The 23,192-nt window shown below is 60.3% G+C and overlaps 1 protein-coding gene across 5 annotated transcripts in view; it reads right to left on the reverse strand.

The window, feature by feature from the left end:
• STAG3 (stromal antigen 3) overlaps positions 1–23,192 on the reverse strand; it is a 33,549-nt gene that overhangs the window by 2,876 nt on the left and 7,481 nt on the right. For 2 of the 5 annotated variants that reach the window (XM_030542943.1, XM_030542946.1), the window contains exons 8-29: positions 22,318–22,469; positions 22,036–22,109; positions 21,737–21,860; positions 21,515–21,613; positions 19,148–19,227; positions 18,880–18,987; positions 17,644–17,743; positions 17,448–17,559; positions 17,246–17,349; positions 16,931–17,023; positions 16,550–16,639; positions 15,855–16,055; positions 8,134–8,204; positions 4,637–4,724; positions 4,357–4,437; positions 4,159–4,251; positions 3,861–4,029; positions 3,578–3,711; positions 3,254–3,355; positions 2,923–3,068; positions 2,609–2,737; positions 36–226 (exon numbers count right to left, since the gene is read on the reverse strand). In XM_030542943.1, the coding sequence (XP_030398803.1) occupies positions 36–226; positions 2,609–2,737; positions 2,923–3,068; positions 3,254–3,355; positions 3,578–3,711; positions 3,861–4,029; positions 4,159–4,251; positions 4,357–4,437; positions 4,637–4,724; positions 8,134–8,204; positions 15,855–16,055; positions 16,550–16,639; positions 16,931–17,023; positions 17,246–17,349; positions 17,448–17,559; positions 17,644–17,743; positions 18,880–18,987; positions 19,148–19,227; positions 21,515–21,613; positions 21,737–21,860; positions 22,036–22,109; positions 22,318–22,469 (2,541 nt within the window). Of the gene's footprint in view, positions 1–35; positions 227–386; positions 728–2,608; positions 2,738–2,922; positions 3,069–3,253; positions 3,356–3,577; positions 3,712–3,860; positions 4,030–4,158; positions 4,252–4,356; positions 4,438–4,636; positions 4,725–8,133; positions 8,205–15,854; positions 16,056–16,549; positions 16,640–16,930; positions 17,024–17,245; positions 17,350–17,447; positions 17,560–17,643; positions 17,744–18,879; positions 18,988–19,147; positions 19,228–21,514; positions 21,614–21,736; positions 21,861–22,035; positions 22,110–22,317; positions 22,470–23,192 lie in introns of those variants that run through there. The other 3 variants (XM_030542944.1, XM_030542947.1, XM_030542945.1) reach the window with 3 other exon arrangements.

Genomic DNA, 23,192 nt, shown 5'->3' on the forward strand with positions numbered 1-23,192 from the left:
AGCTGGGGCAGCAGTGTGTGGCATTTGCCCCTCACCATCCAGACGCCTCCTCTTGGCTGCGGAGCCAGGTCTCCTGCGGGGTCGGGGGGCTGCAATCCGGCTGGCATCAGAGCCCATGTCATCCAGGGATTTCAGCGAGCGGCGATACATCAGGAGTGAATTCCAGAGCTTCCCCCTCTGTGGTGGGGAAAGCCTGGCCTGGCAGGTCTGCTCCAGATAGGACAGGCTGTGGGAGGGAAGGCATATGGACATAAGAACGGCCATACTGAGTGTGACCAAGTGGGGGTTTTCTGTGTTTTCCAGGGGGTTGCATGCACAGGGGGTGGGACTCAGTGTCCCCGGGTGTTACTGGTTTAACGAGGGGAGAGGAGAGGGAGTTTGTTGGGACAGAGGACTGGAGAGGGACTCGGGACCCCAGCCGATGGCCTAGAGGATGGAGACCCCAGCGACTAGTGACCTGGCGACCCGGAGACCTGGCTCAGGAGACACAGCCGGTTCTGGCCAATGGGAGGACAATGGGCTATGAAGAGAGGCCCCGGTTACCCGACCAGCCGGTTCCAGCCAGAGGACAGAAGACAGAAGAGGAGACCCAGGCCTTCCTGTTTACGAGCCTGTTTACCTGGAGAGAAGCCAATGGACAGGGACGGGGCTTGGGACCTGGATATCGGAGGCCCAGCTGGGAAGCAGGGAGGCTCTGGGCTGGAGAGGAGGAGCAGGTAGAGCTCACCTAGATGCAGGGAGACTGGGATGTGCTGGGCTGAGGGAGGCCAGGCCTGAGGCCTGGAGAGTTTCCTGTGCTGGGTTCAACTCTCAATAAACCCTCCTGTTTTATGCTGGCTGAGAGTCACTCAGGTCTAGAGAGCAGGGTTGCATCAACCCCTTCAGGGGGTGAGGAGGCCCGGGGGGTCCAGAGCGCGTGGACTCCCTGACAGGGCCCACAGCAAGAGACAGACGTGCTGAGGCTCAGAGAGGTGCAGCTCCCTGACCCCCGAGAAGGGCTGTCGCACTGAAATGGGCACCCTCCATGGACTGCACGGGGCCAAGAGTGGGCACAACCTGTGAGTCCATGACACTGAGTCAGACCAAAAGTCCATCCAGCCCAGTGTCCTGTCTTCTGAGAGTGACCAGTGCCAGGTGCCCCCGAGGGAATGAACAGAACAGGGAATCGCCAAGTGACTCATCCTCTATCGCTCATTCCCAGCTTCTGGCAAACAGAAGCTACGGACACCATCCCTGCCCAGTCTGGCTAGTAGCCATTGCTGGACCTGCCCTCCAGAAACTGATCTAGTTCTTCTTTCAGCCCTGTTATAGTCTTGGCCTTCACAACATCCTCAGGCAAAGAGCTCCACAGGCTGACTGTGTGTTGTGTGAAGAAATACTTCCTTTTGTTTGTTTTAAACCTGCTGCCTATTAATTTCATGGGGTGACCCCAAGTTCTAGCAGACCTTAAGGTGGCCATCCTGCAGCAAAAAAACTTCAGGACCAGACTTCAAAGAGAAACTGCTGAGCTTCAGTTCATCTGCAAATTTGACACCATCAGCTCAGGATTAAACAACGACTGTGAATGGCTTGCCAATTACAGAACCAGTTTCTCCTCTCTTGGTTTTCACACCTCAACTACTAGAACAGGGCCTCATCCTCCCTGATTGAACTAACCTCATTATCTCTAGCTTGCCTGCATATATATACCTGCCCCTGGAAATTTCCACTACATGCATCTGAGGAAGTGGGTATTCACCCACGAAAGCTCATGCTCCAAAACGTCAGTCTATAAGGTGCCACAGGATTCTTTGCTGCTTTTACAGATCCAGACTAACACGGCTACCCCTCTGATACATGGATTTATAGAGAGGCAACATATTTTCTGTCTGATTTTCTCTCCCTTTCTTAATGATTCCCAACTTTCTGGTTGCATTTCCAGCTGTGGCTGCACCTGGAGTGGCTGTTTGCAGAGACCTCTCCACAGGGACTCCAAGATCTCTCCTGAGCGGGAACAGCTCATTCAGCCCCCATCCCTGGAGATGCCGAGTTGGGATGATGTTTCCAATGTGCATCGCTTTGCATTGATCAACACTGAATTTCACCTGCCACGTTGTTGCCCCGTCACCCAGTTCTGGGAGATCCCTTTGTAGCTCTTCCCAGCCTGCCTGGGACTGAACTATCCTGAGCAGTTTTGTATCATCTGCAGATGTTGCCACCTCACTCTTCCCCCTTTATCCAGATGGTTTATGACTCTGTTGAATAGGACGGGGCCCAGCACAGACCCCTGGGGGCACCACGGTTTCCCTCTCTCCACGCTGAAAACTGCCCATTTGTTCCTACCCTTTGTTTCCTGTCTGTTACCCAGTTACTGATCCAGGAGGGGACCTCCCCTCCTGTCCCATCACAGCTGACTTTGCCTAAGAGCCTTTGGGGAGGGGGCTGGGCAAAGGCTTTCTGGAAATCGAAATACCCTCTATACACTGGGTCCCCCTTGTCTACATGCTTATTGACCCCCTCAAAGGCAGGTTAACCCTTACAGCATAGGGGCCACTGTAATCACTCCCCCAAGCATTCCTGAAAGCCCAGTTGTCTCCCAGCCCCTCGGCCCACCACCCTGGGCACTCACAGCAGTTTCTTGTCTGGGCGCAGCAGGCGGGGGGAGAATTCGCTCAGCACCTCCAGGAAGGGCAGGTTGAGGGGTCCCAGCTCTGAGCCAGAGGGTGCTGGCTCCTGGAAGGCAAACTTGATCCCAGCCCTGGGCAGGAGAGAGAAAGAGAGATGGGGAGCAGGATGGGAGGAAGGGGGGGGGGACTCCAAACCCTACAAGTCCAAGTGCCAGCCCTCCCACCCCCACGTTAAGTGCTGAACCCAGCATGCCCCTCCCCAAGTCCCAGAGGCTCCCGGACTCCCAGCATGCCCCCACCCAGCTCCCTGTCTCACTTGTGCAGGGCGACCAGCACCTGGCGGTTCTGCAGCTGGTGCAGGCCAAAGAACAGGGAGAAGCGCCGTGCCAGGTCCCGGATCTCCCGGAAGGCCTTGCCGTAAACTGCGTCTAGGCCCTGCTGCAGCAGCAGCTCTGTCAGCAGCTGCACAGGGGGCAGAGAGTCAGACATGGGGCCGCACATCAGCCCGAGCCCCATCCTCCAGCCACCTCCCTACACAGACACACAGGGACGGGCCAACCCAAGGGCCTCCCCAGCTCCCCCACCCCCCCCATACACAGACTCCCCTCTCCCCCAAGCAGCAGTGGGCACAGGCCCCTCCCCGGTACCTGCTGCAGGCTGAGGAGAAGGGTGCGGGCCCACTCGTCCCGGTCAATCTGCCGTGCCCGGCTCAGCGTCTCCTTGATGATGTCCCCGTAGTCCTTGTAGAACTGGAAGGGAGAGCAGGCGGGTGGGGGCCCCATGTGCTGGGTGTGTCACAACACCTGCAGCGGGGAGCCTGGCGCAGCCCCAGAGATTAGAGAGTCCATCCCCCAATCCACACCCCGAGCTCTAGGAGCTCTGACACTGGAGGCAATGCCCACCCCTTGGTATGGTAGGTGCATCCCTGCTCCCCGCCCTGTGCTGTGGGGTCCCTCCCGCATCTCCCCCACCTTGGCGTAGTGCTTGAATACGTCGGAGGCGGCGCTCAGCTCCAGCACGTTGTAGATGATGAGTTTGCAGAAACCGGCCAGCAGGTTGCGCCGTTGGTGTAGCCTCTCGATCTTCCCCTCGGTGTCCTCGTCATCTGCAGAGGACGGGGCAGGGAGTGAGGCTTTGGCCCCGCAGATCCCTCTCCCCATTTCTCTGTGCCCCCCGCAGCCCTCTCCCCCCAGCCTGCCTGCCCACTCTCCCACCCTCGCCCCCTTCCCCCAGCCCCATGGGGCGAGTACACACCACTGCCCACGAGCTCGGCATGGTTGAAGACGTGATCCATGAGGAATCCGGCAAGCTGGGACTGCAGGGCGACCTCGGGCCGGTACACCAGCAGCTCCAGCGCCTCCCGCTCGCCTCGAGCCAGCTGCGGGCTGAACACCAGCAGCAGGTCACTCAGCAGCACGAAGGCCTGGACAGACAGAGGCAGAATGAGCACCCCACAAACAGCGCTGCTGGGGGGCTCCAGACCCCCTTCCCCAGCACGCCCGAGCTGCAGCCTGTCCAGCCCTCGGCTCCCAGCCCTTTGTCCACCTCTCACCTGCTCTTGGACGCTGGAGTCCACGTCGGTCAGGCAGCTCTGGCAGAGGGAGCAGAAGGAGGCGACTTTGCGCTTCAGGGCCAGCAGCTCCTTCTGGGGTAGGAGCAAAGGAGGCTGTGAGGGGCAGGGACCCAGAGGCAGGGCCAGGGCTGACCCCCACCCCGCCCTTCTTGGCAGGAACCTCCCCATCAGCCTCACCTGTGCAGGGATGGTGCCGGAGACATGAGCCAGCTCCCAGAGGATGCCAAAGTGGAGACAGGTCATGGTGGGGATGACCACCTGCAATGGAAGCCCAGAGCAAGAATGTGGGGCTGCAGTCCCCCCAGTCCCAAGCTGCCCCACTGCATCGCTGCTTCCTCTGCCTCCCCTTCCCGGGTCCAGACAAGGACATCCTCTGCCCACAGCCCCCCACGCTGCCTGGGTTCCCTGCTGTAGGGAGGCGGCCAGGCTCCTGGCTCCCTGAGTGGCCCCCCAATACCTGCTTGGGGACCTCGCCTGTGTCCACAGCTCGCTGGAGGAGGAGGCTGCAGGGCTCAGAGAGCTGCCATGGGGTCAGGTCGTGAGCACTGCAGAGAGAGCGAGAGAGAGAGAGAGAGCGCGCGAGCGCCTCATTCAGGGGGCGTCCTAGCCCCCCACTCCCCTCCCACCGCAGGGCAAGGACGAGGGGACCCATGTGAACAGACAGCAGGCGGAGCAGGGAGATGGGAAGGGAAGGGAAGGGCAGTGCTGTGTGACCGGCCCCGCTGCCCAGGGAGATGGGAAGGGAAGGGCAGTGCTGTGTGACCAGCCCCACTGCCCAGGGAGATGGGAAGGGAAGGGCAGTGCTGTGTGACCAGCCCCACTGCCCAGGGAGATGGGATGGGAAGGGAAGGGCAGTGCTGTGTGACCGGCCCCGCTGCCCAGGGAGATGGGAAGGGAAGGGCAGTGCTGTGTGACCAGCCCCACTGCCCAGGGAGATGGGATGGGAAGGGAAGGGCAGTGCTGTGTGACCGGCCCCGCTGCCCAGGGAGATGGGAAGGGAAGGGCAGTGCTGTGTGACCGGCCCCGCTGCCCAGGGAGATGGGAAGGGAAGGGCAGTGCTGTGTGACCGGCCCCGCTGCCCAGGGAGATGGGAAGGGAAGGGAAGGGCAGTGCTGTGTGACCGGCCCCGCTGCCCAGGGAGATGGGAAGGGAAGGGCAGTGCTGTGTGACCGACCCCGCTGCCCAGGGAGACGAGAAGGGAAGGGCAGTGCTGTGTGACCGGCCCCGCTGCCCAGGGAGAAGGGAAGGGAAGGGCAGTGCTGTGTGACCGACCCCGCTGCCCAGGGAGACGAGAAGGGAAGGGCAGTGCTGTGTGACCGGCCCCGCTGCCCAGGGAGATGGGAAGGGAAGGGCAGTGCTGTGTGACCAGCCCCACTGCCCAGGGAGATGGGATGGGAAGGGAAGGGCAGTGCTGTGTGACTGGCCCCGCTGCCCAGGGAGATGGGAAGGGAAGGGCAGTGCTGTGTGACCGGCCCCGCTGCCCAGGGAGATGGGAAGGGAAGGGCAGTGCTGTGTGACCGGCCCCGCTGCCCAGGGAGATGGGAAGGGAAGGGAAGGGCAGTGCTGTGTGACCGGCCCTGCTGCCCAGGGAGATGGGAAGGGAAGGGCAGTGCTGTGTGACCGGCCCCGCTGCCCAGGGAGATGGGAAGGGAAGGGCAGTGCTGTGTGACCGGCCCCACTGCCCAGGGAGATGGGAAGGGAAGGGAAGGGCAGTGCTGTGTGACCGGCCCCGCTGCCCAGGGAGATGGGAAGGGAAGGGCAGTGCTGTGTGACCGGCCCCACTGCCCAGGGAGATGGGAAGGGAAGGGAAGGGCAGTGCTGTGTGACCGGCCCCGCTGCCCAGGGAGAAGGGAAGGGAAGGGCAGTGCTGTGTGACTGGCCCCGCTGCCCAGGGAGATGGGAAGGGAAGGGCAGTGCTGTGTGACCGGCCCCGCTGCCCAGGGAGATGGGAAGGGAAGGGCAGTGCTGTGTGACCGGCCCCGCTGCCCAGGGAGATGGGAAGGGAAGGGCAGTGCTGTGTGACCAGCCCCACTGCCCAGGGAGATGGGAAGGGAAGGGCAGTGCTGTGTGACCGGCCCCGCTGCCCAGGGAGAGCAGGGAAATGGGAAGGGAAGGGAAGGGAAGGGCAGTGCTGTGTGACTGGCCCCGCTGCCCAGGGAGATGGGAAGGGAAGGGAAGGGCAGTGCTGTGTGACCGGCCCCGCTGCCCAGGGAGATGGGAAGGGAAGGGCAGTGCTGTGTGACCGGCCCCGCTGCCCAGGGAGATGGGAAGGGAAGGGCAGTGCTGTGTGACCGGCCCCGCTGCCCAGGGAGATGGGATGGGAAGGGAAGGGCAGTGCTGTGTGACCAGCCCCACTGCCCAGGGAGATGGGAAGGGAAGGGCAGTGCTGTGTGACCGGCCCCGCTGCCCAGGGAGATGGGAAGGGAAGGGCAGTGTTGTGTGACCGGCCCCACTGCCCAGGGAGATGGGAAGGGAAGGGCAGTGCTGTGTGACCGGCCCCGCTGCCCAGGGAGATGGGAAGGGAAGGGCAGTGCTGTGTGACTGGCCCCGCTGCCCAGGCAGAGCAGGGAGATGGGAAGGGAAGGGAAGGGCAGTGCTGTGTGACCGGCCCCGCTGCCCAGGGAGAAGGGAAGGGAAGGGCAGTGCTGTGTGACTGGCCCCACTGCCCAGAGAGATGGGAAGGGAAGGGCAGTGCTGTGTGACCAGCCCCACTGCCCAGGGAGACGGGAAGGGAAGGGAAGGGCAGTGCTGTGTGACCGGCCCCGCTGCCCAGGGAGATGGGAAGGGAAGGGCAGTGCTGTGTGACCGGCCCCGCTGCCCAGGGAGATGGGAAGGGAAGGGCAGTGCTGTGTGACCGGCCCCGCTGCCCAGGGAGATGGGAAGGGAAGGGCAGTGCTGTGTGACCGGCCCCGCTGCCCAGGGAGATGGGAAGGGAAGGGCAGTGCTGTGTGACCGGCCCCGCTGCCCAGAGAGATGGGAAGGGAAGGGCAGTGCTGCGTGACCGGCCCCGCTGCCCAGGGAGAAGGGAAGGGAAGGGCAATGCTGTGTGACCGGCCCCGCTGCCCAGGGAGATGGGAAGGGAAGGGCAGTGCTGTGTGACCGACCCCGCTGCCCAGGGAGATGGGAAGGGAAGGGCAGTGCTGTGTGACCGGCCCTGCTGCCCAGGGAGATGGGAAGGGAAGGGCAGTGCTGTGTGACTGGCCCCGCTGCCCAGGGAGATGGGAAGGGAAGGGCAGTGCTGTGTGACCGGCCCCGCTGCCCAGGGAGAAGGGAAGGGAAGGGCAGTGCTGTGTGACCGGCCCCACTGCCCAGGGAGATGGGAAGGGAAGGGCAGTGCTGCTGTGACCGGCCCCGCTGCCCAGGGAGATGGGAAGGGAAGGGCAGTGCTGTGTGACCGGCCCCACTGCCCAGGGAGATGGGAAGGGAAGGGCAGTGCTGCGTGACCGGCCCCGCTGCCCAGGGAGATGGGAAGGGAAGGGCAGTGCTGTGTGACTGGCCCCGCTGCCCAGGGAGATGGGAAGGGAAGGGAAGGGCAGTGCTGTGTGACCGGCCCCGCTGCCCAGGGAGAAGGGAAGGGAAGGGCAGTGCTGTGTGACCGGCCCCGCTGCCCAGGGAGATGGGAAGGGAAGGGAAAGGCAGTGCTGTGTGACTGGCCCCGCTGCCCAGGGAGATGGGAAGGGAAGGGAAGGGCAGTGCTGTGTGACCGGCCCCGCTGCCCAGGGAGATGGGAAGGGCAGGGCAGTGCTGTGTGACCAGCCCGCTGCCCAGGCAGAGCAGGGAGATGGGAAGGGAAGGGAAGGGAAGGGCAGGGCAATGCTGCGTGACCGGCCCCGCTGCCCAGGCAGAGCAGGGAGATGGGAAGGGAAGGGAAGGGCAGGGCAGGGCAATGCTGCGTGACCGGCCCCGCTGCCCCGATGGAGCTGGAGAGGGGACGGGACACAGGCTGGCACTCACTTGTGGAGGATGGAAATGCGTTTCAGTGTGGCGGCCATGCTGTAAACCTCATCTTCCTCCAGGTATGAGGCCTGGGGGGAGGGGAACAAGACATCTCAGCAGGGCAGGCCCCTAGGTACCAGTCCTACGGCACCCCTTGGAGCCAGCACAGCACCCGCAGCAGTCCCTGAGCGCCTGGTACCACCCCCACGCCCTACTCCCTGAGTACCTGGTACCCCCAAACCCCAGTAACACGCTATATACAACCCACTCCCTGAGCGCCTGCCCCCCCAACCCTCAGTGCCTACAGTAACACGCCCCATACACCCCACGCCCTGAGCGCATGGTACCCCCAACCCTCAGTGCCTGCAGTAACACGCCCCATACACCCCACTCCCTGAGCGCCTGTCCCCTCAACCCTCAGTGCCTGCAGTAACACGCCCCATACACCCCACTCCCTGAGCGCCTGTCCCCTCAACCCTCAGTGCCTGCAGTAACATGCCCCATACACCCCACTGCCTGAGCGCCTGCCCCCAACCCTCAGTGCCTGCAGTAACACGCCCCATACACCCCACTGCCTGAGCGCCTGCCCCCCAACCCTCAGTGCCTGCAGTAACACGCCCCATACACCCCACTGCCTGAGCGCCTGCCCCCCAACCCTCATTGCCTGCAGTAACACGCCCCATACACCCCACTGCCTGAGCGCCTGCCCCCCAACCCTCATTGCCTGCAGTAACACGCCCCATACACCCCACTCCGAGCACCTGCCCCCCAACCCTCAGTGCCTGCAGTAACACGCCCCATACACCCCACTGCCTGAGCACCTGCCCCCCAACCCTCAGTGCCTGCAGTAACACGCCCCATACACCCCACTCCAAGCGCCTGCCCCCCAACCCTCAGTGCCTGCAGTAACACGCCCCATACACCCCACTCTTTGAGCGCCTGCCCCCCAACCCTCAGTGCCTGCAGTAACATGCCCCATACACCCCACTCTTTGAGCGCCTGCCCCCCAACCCTCAGTGCCTGCAGTAACATGCCCCATACACCCCACTCCCTGAGCGCCTGGCCCCCCAACCCTCATTGCCTGCAGTAACACGCCCCATACACCCCACTCCGAGCGCCTGCCCCCCAACCCTCAGTGCCTGCAGTAACACGCCCCATACACCCCACTCCCTGAGCGCCTGCCCCCCAACCCTCAGTGCCTGCAGTAACACGCCCCATACACCCCACTCCCTGAGCGCCTGCCCCCCAACCCTCAGTGCCTGCAGTAACATGCCCCATACACCCCACTCCCTGAGCGCCTGGCAGTGACAAAGTGGGAATACTTTGTAGTCCTGTTTGGACCTTTTACCCCATGGCTGCCAGAGGAGCGTTCTCTCAGGACAGTCCAAGAGACAGAAGGGTGGGTGTTCATATCCACCTGGGCCTTAGTCTCCATATGCATGGAGCATCTGAGAACACAATGGCAGATCCACTCACCAGGAACCAGCAAGCCAGGACCCAGAGGGAGATGGATTTCCCCACCTCTCAGCAGGGAGGCTAAAAAATGGTTAATCACCTTCTCATAATTTTTGTTCTTCGAGACGTGTTGCTCATATCCATTCCAATTAGGTGGGTGCGCATTGCATGCACAGTCGTCAGAAAGTTTTTCCCCTAGTGGCACCAGTCAGGTCGGCGGTGGAGCCCCGAGTGGGGGCTCTCTCAGCAGAGCAGGGTCAGGCTGGCTCCCAGAGTCAAGGACTGGGGTGACCTAGCAGATCACCGGCCCGGATAACACCAGAGAAGATTGTCACACTGTCTCTGTGGACCTTGTGCACGAGAGGGCTTGGGGGAAAGGTGTAGAGGAGACGGCCTCCCCAGGGTAGCAGGAATGTGTCTGCGATTGAGCCTGGGCTGCTTTTCTGGAAGGAGCAAACCACTGGGCACTTCCTGTTGCTCTGAGTGGGCCAAAGAGGTTGACCTGAGGAAACCCGCAACTCTGGAAAACGGCGTGAATGACGTTGGATGGCCCACTCGTGGTTGTGGAAGGACCTGCTGGGGCAGTCCGCCAGTACGTTCTGGACCCCCAGCTTCCAGGTGAATGGCATGGGCTATACAGAATTCTCAGCATCTGAGGGCCTCCTGGCAGGGGGATGAGGACTGATTCCACTCCGCTTTTTGATGTAAAACTTTGCAGTGGTGTTCTCCGTCATGACTGCCACGTACTGGCCTTGCAGCTGAGACTGAAAAGCCTGGCATGCGAGTCGCACAGCTCTGAGTTCTCCGATATTGATATGGAGAGAGAGCACATCCTGTGCCCAGAGGCCCTGCGTTCAGAGATCTCCCAGATGTGTGCCCCGACCTAGAGCCGATGTGTCCGTAACTAGAGACAAGGAGAGTTGAGGGGAGTTCCCTCGCAGACTATCTGAGCACTGAGCCACCACTGGAGTGTACCTGCTGTGGCACCATGACCACTAAGTTCAGGCTGTCATGCCCTGGGAGGTATGTCGAGGCAAGCCACGTCTGTAGAGGTCTGAGCCTCAGCCTGGTTTGCCGGACCACGTACATGCAGGTGGCCTTTTGACTGAGGAGAGTGAGGCAATTCCTCACTGTAGTGGTCGGGGACTCTCACACATCGAACGATGCATGACATGGCTTGGAATCGGACTCTGGCAGATCTGCTTTTGCCTGGACTGAGTCCAACCACTGCCCCAATAAATTCTATTCTCTGGGTCGGTGACACTGTTGACTTGTTCATGCTGAGAAGGAGACTGAGGCTCTCGAACATGGATGTGACCAGACTGACCTGCTCTCTGGTGTGCCCCGAGTAGCCAGTTCTCAAGGCAGGGGTATACCCACACCTGCCTCCTTCGGAAGAAGGCTGCTACCACAGACATGCACTTTGTTACCTCGATTTCCCTAGAAACCAACCCAGGGTTACACTTATATTGGTTTTATTAAAAGCCGCTATTGGATCAAACTGAAAAGGGATAGAGCTTATTCACGCACACACACATTCAATGCAGTCATACCCTTATGCACCCCCCTACACACACAGGCGGAGAGTTACTGGAGACTGCAGAGGAAGCCGAAGCACAGTAGATCTGGTGCGTCTGCCTGCAGTCACGGAGCCATGAGCAGGCCAAGAAGAAGAGAGCTGTGAGCGTGCTTTCTTCCTTTTATTGGAACTGGGAGGCACGTCACATACACTGAGTTTTCCTTCTGCGTCCATCACAGCATTCCCAGACCTCGTTCTTTTCACGCATACCAGGTTCTTCTTTTCCATACAGGACCCTGTGATTGCCTGATCAGGGCAGATTACATCAGGGCTCTTTTCTCCTTGTAGTTCCACTCCACCCATCCCACATACACTTCCTTGTTCACACTCCCTTATCTCCCACACACACTCCCTTGATCACACTCTCTCTGATCCCGGGATGGACTATTGCCAAGCCTGGAGGTTATACAAGTGGTAATTTAAAAGGTTACAAAGCTTGCAAAAGTTACAAAATTTAAAAGGCTATGCTAACAATGACTAACAGTTACCAAGTCTGCAAGAGGTTACAGAACTTAATGATCATATTAGCAATGACTGAAAAGTTACAAATCTTACAATCGCATTCTACTGGATTGAGCAGAGGCTTTACACAACACACTTGGTGAACACTCGTGGGGCTGTCAACAGGCCGAAGGGAAGGACCGTGAACTGATCATGTTTGTGGTTGATCATGAATCCTGAAAAGTGTCTGTGAACAGGGCAAATAGCTATGTGAAAGCACACATCTTTCACGCTGAGGGCAGCGAACCAGTCTCCTGGATCACGGGAAGGGACGATTGTATTGAGGGAGAATGTGCAGGACTTCAACTTCTTGAGTCCTTGCAGGTCTAGAATGGGTCTGAGACACCCCCCCACTCCCCTTTGCCTTGGGGATTAGGAAATAACAGAAGTAGAATCCCTTGCCCCTTAGCTCCTGAGGAACCTCCTCTGTCACTCCTATGGCAAGGAGCACCTGCACCTCCTGGATAAGGAGCTGCTCATGAGAAGGGGCCCTGAAGAGGGATGGGGAAGAAGGGTGGGAGGGAGGGAGGGAGGAGCAGAATTGGAGAAAATATCCCATTTCCACTGTGCGAAGAACCCAGCAGTCCGATGTTATTTGGGACCATGTCTGGTAGAAGTGCGATAGACAGTTCAAAAAACACAGGGAAGGATTGGGCGTTGAGACAGGCGCTCCATCTTCGGGCGCATCCTTTTCACACCGTGCTCTTCCCACAGCGAGTCCACATAGGCGGGGCTCCTAGGGAAGCCAGGGGGCCCTGCACCCCAACTCCACAGTCAGACATGACTCTCAGCCAGCCAGTAAAACAGAAAGTTTATTAGATGACAGGAACACAGTCCAAAACAGAGTGTGTAGGTACAGGAAACAGGAGCCCTAAGTCAGGCCCATCTTGGGGCCAAAGCGGCCAGAACCTGGGTCTGGGCCTCTCCCTCTTTCCCCAGCCAGCTCCAAACTGAAACTCTCCAGCCCCTCCTCCTCCGGGCTTTGTTCCTTTCCCAGGCCGGAGTCCACCTGATCTCTTTGTTCTCCAACACCATCAGTTGGCACTTGCAAAGGAGGGGCCCAGGCCATCAGTTATCAGGAGACAGGGTGTTGGCCATTCTCTGTGCAGACAGCATCACACTGGCCCTCTAGGGATCTGCAACAATCACACACCCTGATCCCCCTACGTAGATACTTAAGAAATGCATAGGGGAAACCAAAGCACCCACACAGTATTCAGAGACAACATTAAGAACATTCCCACTTCGTCACGAGCGCTATGGAGGCACCACTCCAGTGGGCTCCACAGCCGACACGACGGGTGCTGCTAGGGGAAAAGCTTTCCAACGAGTGTGCACGTTATGCGCACACACCTAATTGGAATCAATATGAGCAATCACTGGAAAAAGAACCGCATTTCCCCAGCTGGAGAACAAAGGACTGGAGGCGTATGAGGTGGGGGACAAGTGCTGGCTGCTGGAAGGCGTCTGGGCTCCCAGCTGCAGTCTGACCCAGGAGGTCGGATGGACAAACACACAGGGGTTCCCCACAGCGTGGCTGGGCTCTGGGCTACCCAGAATGGACGATGCTTTAACCATTTCTCTAGGCTCCCCTAAGCTTCCTGTGCTGTGCGCTCCTTAACAAATAAACCCGGCTGTTCTGAAAGTGCCGTGTGACTGTCACTGCAAGCAGGGATTTCCCCACACCCTCCCCTTTTGTGAATTAGTTACATGCAGTGTTGCCAATGTAGTGATTGTTTGGAGGAAAGGGCAGTAGAACTGTAATTAGCCTGTGCTGATTGAGGGCATCGAGAGAGGATGGGGACAGGTGTTTTGCTTGATGGTCTGCCCGAGTCACAAGTACTATTTGACCTGCCCCTCTCCACTGTTTAAAGACAGAGCTGATTAGGCTCCACAGATAGGCTTTTGTTCTGTTACACAACCGCTACAGCTGAAATCACTGAGAATCAGGTCCAAGTGGAAGAGAGGGCCCAGTCTGCACTAGCAGCGAGGTTCCCACACTGAGAGCTCAGCTGAAATCACTGTGAGCTGGGTGGAACCTCAAGAGACATGCAAACAAACATGGCTGTGGCACCATACTTTCTATTTAAGCAAGAGATACCACACACTACGAACTGGAGGCCAATATTAAGTGCGTTGTGACTTGCTCATCCTGAAGCTGAACACTGGTTCCGAACAAGACCAGCAAATGCTCACTAACTTTCTGCAAGAAACACAACTGACTGGCTAGAAGCATGTGATGCAACAGTGAAAGACTCAACCGTTGAAAAAGTGAAGACCTCTCTCACCCCATTCAAAAGATTTGCATACATGGCTGATGAATGCACGGATGGAAATGGGCATCAAGTCATTGTGTACATTATCTTGATGTCCGCGGTAGGCCAGTAGATGCATTTCTAGATATTCAAGTTATAGAAGACACATCGGCTGCATCTGTGACAACCCACATCTTAGAAGAGTTAAATGTAGACTTACGAGAGAGAGAATGGCAATAGTCTTCTCTGAACGTAGAAGCAAAAGTCATCCACCAGCCTCACTACTTAGATCCAGCCCATCTTGGTAGATACTTTCCAAAGTCGGTAATACTGGCTGGAGGAATTTTAAGACAACAGCCGAGGATCGCTCTTTGGTGAGCTTCCCAACGTGCAATCCCCTCTGTGTGCACAACTCGACCAGGTCCCTCTTAAGGCGATGGTTATACATCTTCCTGCTGGCCCCAAGTTACTGTAATTACTGTGGACTCGCAGGTCTGTGTCCTCTCAGCTCCCCATGGTTTCTAGGAGGAACCCTATCATAGGGTGCCAGCCCTTCTTCAGGTCTCCACCTCTCTCCCAGGGTCGAGCCGCAGACGACTCCGCCCCAGAACTCTTCTAAGATGTGGGTTGTCACAGTAAATTTCTTTGTCCAGCAACAGAAGCTACATGTGGGTCAATCAGAGAGCTATCCATCGGACAAGTACTGGAAGAAGCAGAGACTTCAGTCCAGAAGTTGACTAATGAAGGCATTTATATTGAATCCTTAAGTGACGAGGACAAGAAGTGTTTGTTAAGACAACTGAAAAAGTACACAGACTTGATTCTTAAACATCTACAACAGCGACTTCTAGATTCTACTCAACCTCTACGCAGCTTTTACAGCTCCCTGTCCTATAAAACACCGATGGTTGAGTGGAGCGAGGCACTACCAGCAATGGGGCTGCCATGTGCTCAGGACAGCATAGAGAATTTGAACACAGAGTGGAATATCATACGATGAATGAATGAAGATTTGACTTCAACTTCTTTTTTTTATCATCGCTAGTGGCTCGACCCGATCTTTGTGCTGTTTCCTGGGATGAAAGGAGGAATTCATCTCTTGCTACTCCCAGTCACAACACCTACAGGTGAGGGTTCTTTTTCACCATTGAATAGAATGTTGTGTTCGGAAAGGAGTCGCCTTCTGCCTGATCATGTGACTGAACTAATGCGCAGATCAACTGAGGGAATGGAAGTACTGAACACGCGAGAAGCCACCATAGATGAGCGGGTTGCATTCAAGAAGTTCATTAACAGAGTTATGCAAAATTATAACAAGAAACCAAGAAGGACGTAGATGTCGCGCTTCATAGAAGGCTTGAGTAGCCAACATTAATTTGTGTGATGATTTCAAAACATGAGTTAAATCTTATAAAATGGTCATGAAAGAGTTTTCAGTTTTACTATAGTGCCATAGAGCCGCCTTCACCCTCACAGTCTCACCCCTCATCGGCCCTGACACGCACCCCACCCTGTAAATTCAAACACCCCCCCCTAATTTCAATTCCTGGGGGAAACACTGACTGCAAGCACCAGGCAAGGGCCGTTAATCCCTGTAGAGTGGGCGAGATTCTCCCTGCGACTTGCTAAATGGAGCTCATGGGGGGGCAGAGGGGAAGTAGGGGGGCTGCAGGCCCAGAGGTCCAGCCTGAGGAGGTGGTGAAGCCACATGGTTTCCACTGGAAGACGACGACCACCACCCCTTGGGGGTCTGGCCCACTGAAGGATCCCTCCTAGAGACCATTCTGCAGCTGTGAATCCATGACACTGGTGCCCCCCCTCCCCCCACAGAGAGATGCCCTCTCCCCTCCTCTGTCTGGCTACCATTCCAGACCCCAGCACTCCCTGCAGTGACTTTCCCTTCCCACGGGGTCCCAACCCTAGCCCTCGGCCACAGCCCCGGGAGCTACCTGCAGGAGCTCGGACACCTCCTGCTGGAACTTGTCAGCCAGCGTGTCCACAAGGCGGCTGCGTGCCAAGTCCACGCGGCTGTAGAAGGTGAACTCCGGGTTGCAGAGCACATACAGCGCCCGGGCGGCAGCCTCGAGCACCTCCTGGCCAGTGTGCTTCTCCACCACCTCCCGCAGCTGGGCCAGCAGCTGCTCTAGGTACTGTGGGGAGAGAGAGTATGGTGGGGCTGGGCAGAGGTGGGAGAGCTCCTGGGAAGGTGGTGGAGGGGAACAGACTGGAGAAGGAAAAGGGGGATCTCCAGCTCCTGCAGAGGGAGGAGAAGGGCTCGCAGGCTGTGACTCGCTGTACCCCTCTCCAGGGGGACCCCCAGCACTACTTGCATCACTTGGAGGGGAGGGGTCCCCAGACAGCAAAGTGCAACTCAGCAAGCACATCAAAGGAAGCAGCTAATGGAGTCCCTACTCCCCGCACCCCAGATGCTCCTGTTCCCATGGCACTGCAGGCCCCACAGCACCTGGGTCTCCCCTGCTCCTGGACTGGCAGCTCTGGAGCTAGGACTTCTGGGAGGGATGTGGGGGGCTGGGGCTGGGAGCCAGGACTCCTGGGTTCTCTCTCTGGCTATGGGAGGGACGTAGGGGGCTGAGGCTGGGGCTGGGAGCCAGGAGCCAAGATTGCTAAGCCCCACCCTTAGTACCTTCTCCAGCCGCCCACTGCTGTAGAGGCTGAGGTTGAAGTAGCGCGGAGCAGCCAGCAGGAGCGCCACCTTCTCCGCATCAGCTGAGAACTGTGGGAGCAAAGCAGGTGTCACGCAAGCAGGGAGACAGCAGGATGGGAAGAGACGCCCCCCTCTTGCACCTTCCACTACGTACAACCTAGCTGGGAACGGCCTCACAGCAGAACCCTCCAGTTTATGGCACGTGAGGCCCTGGGGTGCCCAGAGAAGGGCAAAGGCCAGACCCAGGGTTCCTGCTTCAACGTGGCCCCCTCTCTCGCCAGCGCAGGTGAAGAGCAGAGGCAGGAAGGGACCCAGGGCGCACCTCTGGGAGGTTCCCTCCCTGCACCGCCCTCCATTTACCTTGGCCAGCAGCTGGGGCAGCTGCGGGATGAGGTACTGAGTGAGTTTCTCCCTGTCGTCCTCCTGGGCCTTCCGCTCCCGCGCGGAGAGCACCTGGAGCAGGAATGGCGCTGTGAGAGCTGGCTCCCCTGCCCAGTGGCTGCAGACGGTGCAGCGTGCACACCTCCGGGCAGGGGCACAGGGACCCAGCGTGTGCACCTCCTTGGGGGAGTGCTCATGTCTCCAGGCCCATGGGGACATGTCACCCAGAGCCACCCAACGACCCTGGGGGAGCTGATGGACTGCGCTCCCCTCCCTGCTCTCGGGCGCATTTACCTTCTTGCCAGGGCCCCTGCCAACAGGCGGCTTCCCCTCCGTGGCCTGGCGCATGCTGGACACCAGGATCTCGATCAGGGCGTTTTCCTGCTGGTCGCCCCAGCCTGTTGGGGGAGAGGGATCAGGACCAGCCCTGAAGGCTGCCAGGCAGCTGTGACTCCCTTGTCACCCCGTGTGTCGCAGCCGCTTGTCCCTCACTCACCCTCCTCCGGGGACTCCTCCAGCAGCAGGTGCGTCAGGCCATCCCAGTCCTTCAGCAGGGGGGCAGCACAGTCCCACAAGCTGTCCACCAGGTACGCCGCATGCTCATGGAGCTGGGGGAGGGTAGGGGAGACCTGGTGACACTAGCCCCCACACAGACTCCCCCATGCTCCTCCCAAACCCACTGTGCCCCTCACCTCGCTCTCGATGAAGAAAGCCAGCAGCTGCCTGAAGAAATCCCTGCTCCCCGCATGGCGCCCCTTCTCCTTCCCAGCTTCCCAATCCTGGTCAAACTGCCTGCAAACCACACACACATTAGAGAGGGGAGAGCCAGGATGCCTGGGATCTCTCCCCAGGACTGGGAGGGGAGTGGGGGCTGGTGGGTTGGAGAATTGGGAAGCTGGAAGCCAGGATTCCTGGGTTCTCTCCCCTGCTCTGGGGGTGAGTGGGGGTGTCATAAACAGATGCTTAAGGGTTAATGTCTCTTTTACCTGTAAAGGGTTAAGAAGCTTAGTGAACCTGGCTGACACCTGACCAGAGGACCAATAGGGGGACAAGACACTTTCAAATCTTGGTGGAGGGAAGTCTTTGTGCTTTTTGTTTTGTTTGTTGTTCGCTCTCGGGACTGAGAGGGACGGGACATCATTCCAGGCTTTCCCAATCTTTCTGAATCAGTCTTTCATGTTTCAAAATCGTAAGTAATAGCCAGGCAAGGCGGATCAGTCTTATGTTTGTTTTCTCAACTTGTAATGGTTTCTTTTGCTAGAAAGATTTTTACCTCTGTTGGAGATTACCTTGGAATCTAAGGCTGGGGGGGGTCCCTCTGGTCTACAGGAATCTGAGTACCCTGTAAAGCGTTTTCCATCCTGATTTTACAGAGATAATTTTTACCTTTTCTTTCTTTAATTAAAAGCTTTCTTTTTAAAAACCTGATTGATTTGTCCTTGTTTTAAGATCCAAGGAGTTTGGATCGGTGTAAAGCCTCTCAAGGCAACCCAGGGAGGGGAAAGTCTGGGGGGAAAAGGAGGGGGATGGTTAATTTCTCCTTGTTTTAAGACCCAAGGGGTTTGGGGCTGGGTTCCCCAGGAAAGGTCGGGGGAACAAAAAGCGTGCCAGACACTAAATTCTGGCTGGTGGCAGCGTACCAGACCTAAGCTTAGAAGTGTTCGTGCAGGTCCCCACTTCTTGTACTCTGAAGTTCAAAGTGGGGAAAAAAACCTTAACAGGGGCCTGGTGGGTTGGAACAGGGGAGAGGGAATGTTGTATCTCAGCCACCTGTGAAAAGCACAGGCTGAGATTGCAGGTTAAGGCCTGAAGGGAGGAGGGAGGTGAAACCCCTCTGAATGGGGTGCTTGTGGGGGGAGGAAGGTGTATATTTGTTGGCAGCCCCACGCCCCCTGCTGGCGATGCTGTGACCACGCTCACTCACTCACTTCTTGTAAAGAAACTCCCCGGCAGCGGCAGCCAGCACCCGGTTGGAAGCATACACCACAGGGTAAACGGCCTCGCAGTCCTCATCTGTCAGCATCTCCTCCATGTTCCTGCCCACAGAGCGGGAGGGGCTCAGCCTGAGCAGGGAGAGGGGTCTCCAGCTGCCCCACACCATGGGGCTCACTACATGCCCCACCCAGCTTCCTTAAGTGACCGGCATGTGCCTGGCCTCCCCCCATGTCCACGCTTGGCTCCCAGCTCCGTACTCACTGCAGGATCAGGGTCAGCAGCTTGATGGCCTCCACACCCACGTCAGGTTCTTTGTCCAGGACCATGGACACCATGCGACCCTGAGCGCCACCAAACAGAGTCATGAGATGGGGGGATTGCAGGACGGGTAAGGGCCCCACAGGAGGGAGGTGTCCCAGGGCAGAGGGACAGATGGGTGGCAGGGCAGGGCTCCCAGGTGGGAGATGTCCCGGGGCAGGCAGGGCAGGCTCCCCAGGACCGGGGGGCATCCCAGGGGTGGGCGGGCAGGGAGGCAGGCGGTAGGGCAGACTCCCCAAGACAGGGGGCTGGTCCCAGGGGCGGGCAGGCAGGTAGGTGGCAGGATAGGCTCCCCAGGACTGGGGGGCATCCCGGGGCGGGCAGGCAGGCAGGCAGGCGGCAGGGCAGGCTCCCCAAGATGGGGGGCTGGTCCCAGGGGTGGGCGGGCGGGCAGGCAGGCGGCAGGGCAGGCTCCCCAAGATGGGGGGCTGGTCCCAGGGGCGGGCGGGCAGGCTCCCCAAGATGGGGGGCTGGTCCCAGGGGCGGGCAGGCAGGCAGGCAGGCAGCACGGCAGGCTCCCCAAGATGGGGGGCGGGTCCCAGGGGCAGGCGGGCAGGCTCCCCAAGATGGGGGGCGGGTCCCAGGGATGGGCGGGCAGGCAGGCGGCAGGGCAGGCTCCCCAAGATGGAGGGCTGGTCCCAGGGGTGGGCAGGCAGGCGGCAGGGCAGGCTCCCCAAGATGGGGGGCTCGTCCCAGGGGCGGGCGGGCAGGCAGGCGGCAGGGCAGGCTCCCCAAGATGGGGGGCTCGTCCCAGGGGCGGGCGGGCAGGCAGGCGGCAGGGCAGGCTCCCCAAGATGAGGGGCTGGTCCCAGGGGCGGGCGGGCAGGCAGGCAGGCAGCAGGGCAGGCTCCCCAAGATGGGGGCTGGTCCCGGGGCGGGCGGGCAGGCAGGCAGGTAGGCGGCAGGGCAGGCTCCCCAAGATGGGGGGCTGGTCCCAGGGGCAGGCGGGCAGGTAGGCGGCAGGGCAGGCTCCCCAAGTGGGGGGCTGGTCCCAGGGGCGGGCAGGCAGGCAGGCGGCAGGGCAGGCTCCCCAAGATGGGGGGCTGGTCCCAGGGGCGGGCAGGCAGGCAGGCAGGCGGCAGGGCAGTCTCCCCAAGATGGGGGGCTGGTCCCAGGGGCGGGCGGGCATGCTCCCCAAGATGGGAGGCTGGTCCCAGGGGCGGGCGGGCAGGCAGGCAGGCGGCAGGGCAGGCTCCCCAAGATGCGGGGCTGGTCCCAGGGGCGGGCAGGCAGGCAGGCGGCAGGGCAGGCTCCCCAAGATGGGGGGCTCGTCCCAGGGGCGGGCAGGCAGGCAGGCGGCAGGGCAGGCTCCCCAAGATGCGGGGCTGGTCCCAGGGGCAGGCAGGCAGGCAGGTGACAGGGTAGGCTCCCCAAGATGGGGGGTTGGTCCCAGGGCGGGCGGGCAGGCAGGCAGGTAGGCGGCAGGGCAGGCTCCCCAAGATGGGGGCTGGTCCCGGGGCGGGCGGGCAGGCAGGCAGGTAGGCGGCAGGGCAGGCTCCCCAAGATGGGGGGCTGGTCCCAGGGGTGGGCAGGCAGGCAGGCGGCAGGGCAGGCTCCCCAAGATGGGGGGCTGGTCCCAGGGGCGGGCGGGCATGCTCCCCAAGATGGGGGGCTGGTCCCAGGGGCGGGCGGGCAGGCAGGCAGGCGGCAGGGCAGGCTCCCCAAGATGCGGGGCTGGTCCCAGGGGCGGGCAGGCAGGCAGGCGGCAGGGCAGGCTCCCCAAGATGCGGGGCTGGTCCCAGGGGCAGGCAGGCAGGCAGGTGACAGGGTAGGCTCCCCAAGATGGGGGGTTGGTCCCAGGGGCGGGCGGGCAGGCAGGCAGGTAGGCGGCAGGGCAGGCTCCCCAAGATGGGGGCTGGTCCCGGGGCGGGCGGGCAGGCAGGCAGGTAGGCGGCAGGGCAGGCTCCCCAAGATGGGGGGCTGGTCCCAGGGGTGGGCAGGCAGGCAGGCGGCAGGGCAGGCTCCCCAAGATGGGGGGCTGGTCCCAGGGGCGGGCGGGCATGCTCCCCAAGATGGGGGGCTGGTCCCAGGGGCGGGCGGGCAGGCAGGCAGGCGGCAGGGTAGGCTCCCCAAGATGCGGGGCTGGTCCCAGGGGCAGGCAGGCAGGCGGCAGGGCAGGCTCCCCAAGATGCGGGGCTGGTCCCAGGGGCGGGCAGGCAGGCAGGCGGCAGGGTAGGCTCCCCAAGATGCGGGGCTGGTCCCAGGGGCGGGCAGGCAGGCAGATGACAGGATAGGCTCCCCAAGATGGGGGGCTGGTCCCAGGGGCGGGCAGGCAGGCAGGAGGGGGGTGTCCCAGGGCAGCACACTCACCTTGAAGCGGCTGGTGAAGAGCTCCATGCGGGCAGCCAGCTCCCGGCTGCGGTACAGGCCCTGCAGGGCCTTCAGGCACTTGAGCCGCACCTCCCGCTGCTGTGGACACAGAAAGGCTGAGAGCCAGGCCAGCCCCAGCGGCCGTCCCTTCCCTGCCCCACAGGCCAGAACCCCCTCAGGCTCCCCGAGCTCCCCTCCAGGCCCCAGGCCCCAGCCCCCCACCTTGTCGTGCAGGGTCCAGCCGATGTATTTGAGGTAGCTGTCTGTCAGGAAAGAGGCGCTGTAGCTCTGCATCCAGTTCCCCATCTCCTCTATGCAGATGGCCCGGATCTCAGGAACCAGGTCCCTGCCAGACAAGACATGCAGCATGCCCCTGTGGTGCCCGCCCCTCGTTCCCCCCGCATGCATGAGCCGCCGTCCCGCCCTGCCCCGCCCCCAGCCTCACGTGCCACGTGCCAGGGCAAGCCACGGACGCCTTGCAGCACCACACCGAGCTGGCGGGGCCCCCTCCCCGCACTCACCGGTAGCGATGCACAAAGACCCCTTTGAAGATGGCGTTCATCATGTTCTCGATCTCCTCCTGCTGTTCCTGGAGCTGAGACAGACAAAGGCATCACCCACCCACTCCTGTGGGCCCTGCTCCTACCAGCCCAGCACCCTCCCCCAGCACCACCCTGCCCCTACCATCCCAACACTCCCATCCCATCCCCACCAGGCCAGCACTCCCAGCACCATGCCCCACCCGACCAACCCAGCATCCCCTAGCGCTGCACCTGCCAGCCCGGGGCCTAGTCTTCACTCACCTCCCTGTGCTTCTCCAGCAGCGCCTCTAGCTTGTCCGTGGCCCTGCGGCTCGGCCCCTTGCTCCTCTCGGCCTCATACTGCCGCTGGCTGTTGTCTTTGTGCAGGCTCACGCTCAGCGCCACCCTCACCAGCGCCGTCATCAGCTTCATGGCTGGCAAAGAGCATGAAGTGAGCAAAAGGGGGAGCTCTGCAGGTACCCCCATTACGGAGCCCCAGGATCAGGGCTACGGCCCCAGGGGTCTCCTCTTCTTTCAGGGGAGGGCACGCGGTTCGCTGTGACACTCACACGCCGCTGTCACAACAGCCGCGTTTATTCATTAAGCGGTGCACAGCACAGGAAGCTTAGGGGACTCTAGAGAAATGAAGGTTAAAGCATCGGCCATTCTGGGTGGCCCAGAGCCCAGCCACGCTGTAGGGAACCCCTTGGTTTAAGCTCTGTCTGTCCGTCCATCCGACCTCATGGGCCAGACTCCAGCTGACAGCCCCCACACCTTCCAGCAGCCAGCACTCGTCCTCCACCTCATCTAACTGTTTGTTCTGGAGCTGGGGAAATGTCGTTAGCCTCCCTGCTGAGAGGTGGGGGAGTCCATCTCCCTCTGGGTCCTGGCAACTGGATCTGCCTTTGTGTTCTCAAAGAGCGCCACTAATATGGGACCTGAGGCCCAGACAGCTAGCACCCACCCTTCAGCCTCCTCGCCTGCCCTGACAGCAGACAGTCACCACCTGCCCGCTCCCCCTGGCCTAGATTCATAGATGATCAGAGTCGGAAGGGACCTCAGGAGGGATCTAGTCCAACCCCCTGCTCAAAGCAGGACCAACTCCAACTCAATCATCCCAGCCAGGGCTTTGTCAAGCCGGGCCCTAAAAACCTCTA

Source organism: Gopherus evgoodei, unplaced genomic scaffold (genome assembly GCF_007399415.2).
Source record: "Gopherus evgoodei ecotype Sinaloan lineage unplaced genomic scaffold, rGopEvg1_v1.p scaffold_196_arrow_ctg1, whole genome shotgun sequence".
NCBI lineage: Eukaryota > Metazoa > Chordata > Testudines > Testudinidae > Gopherus > Gopherus evgoodei.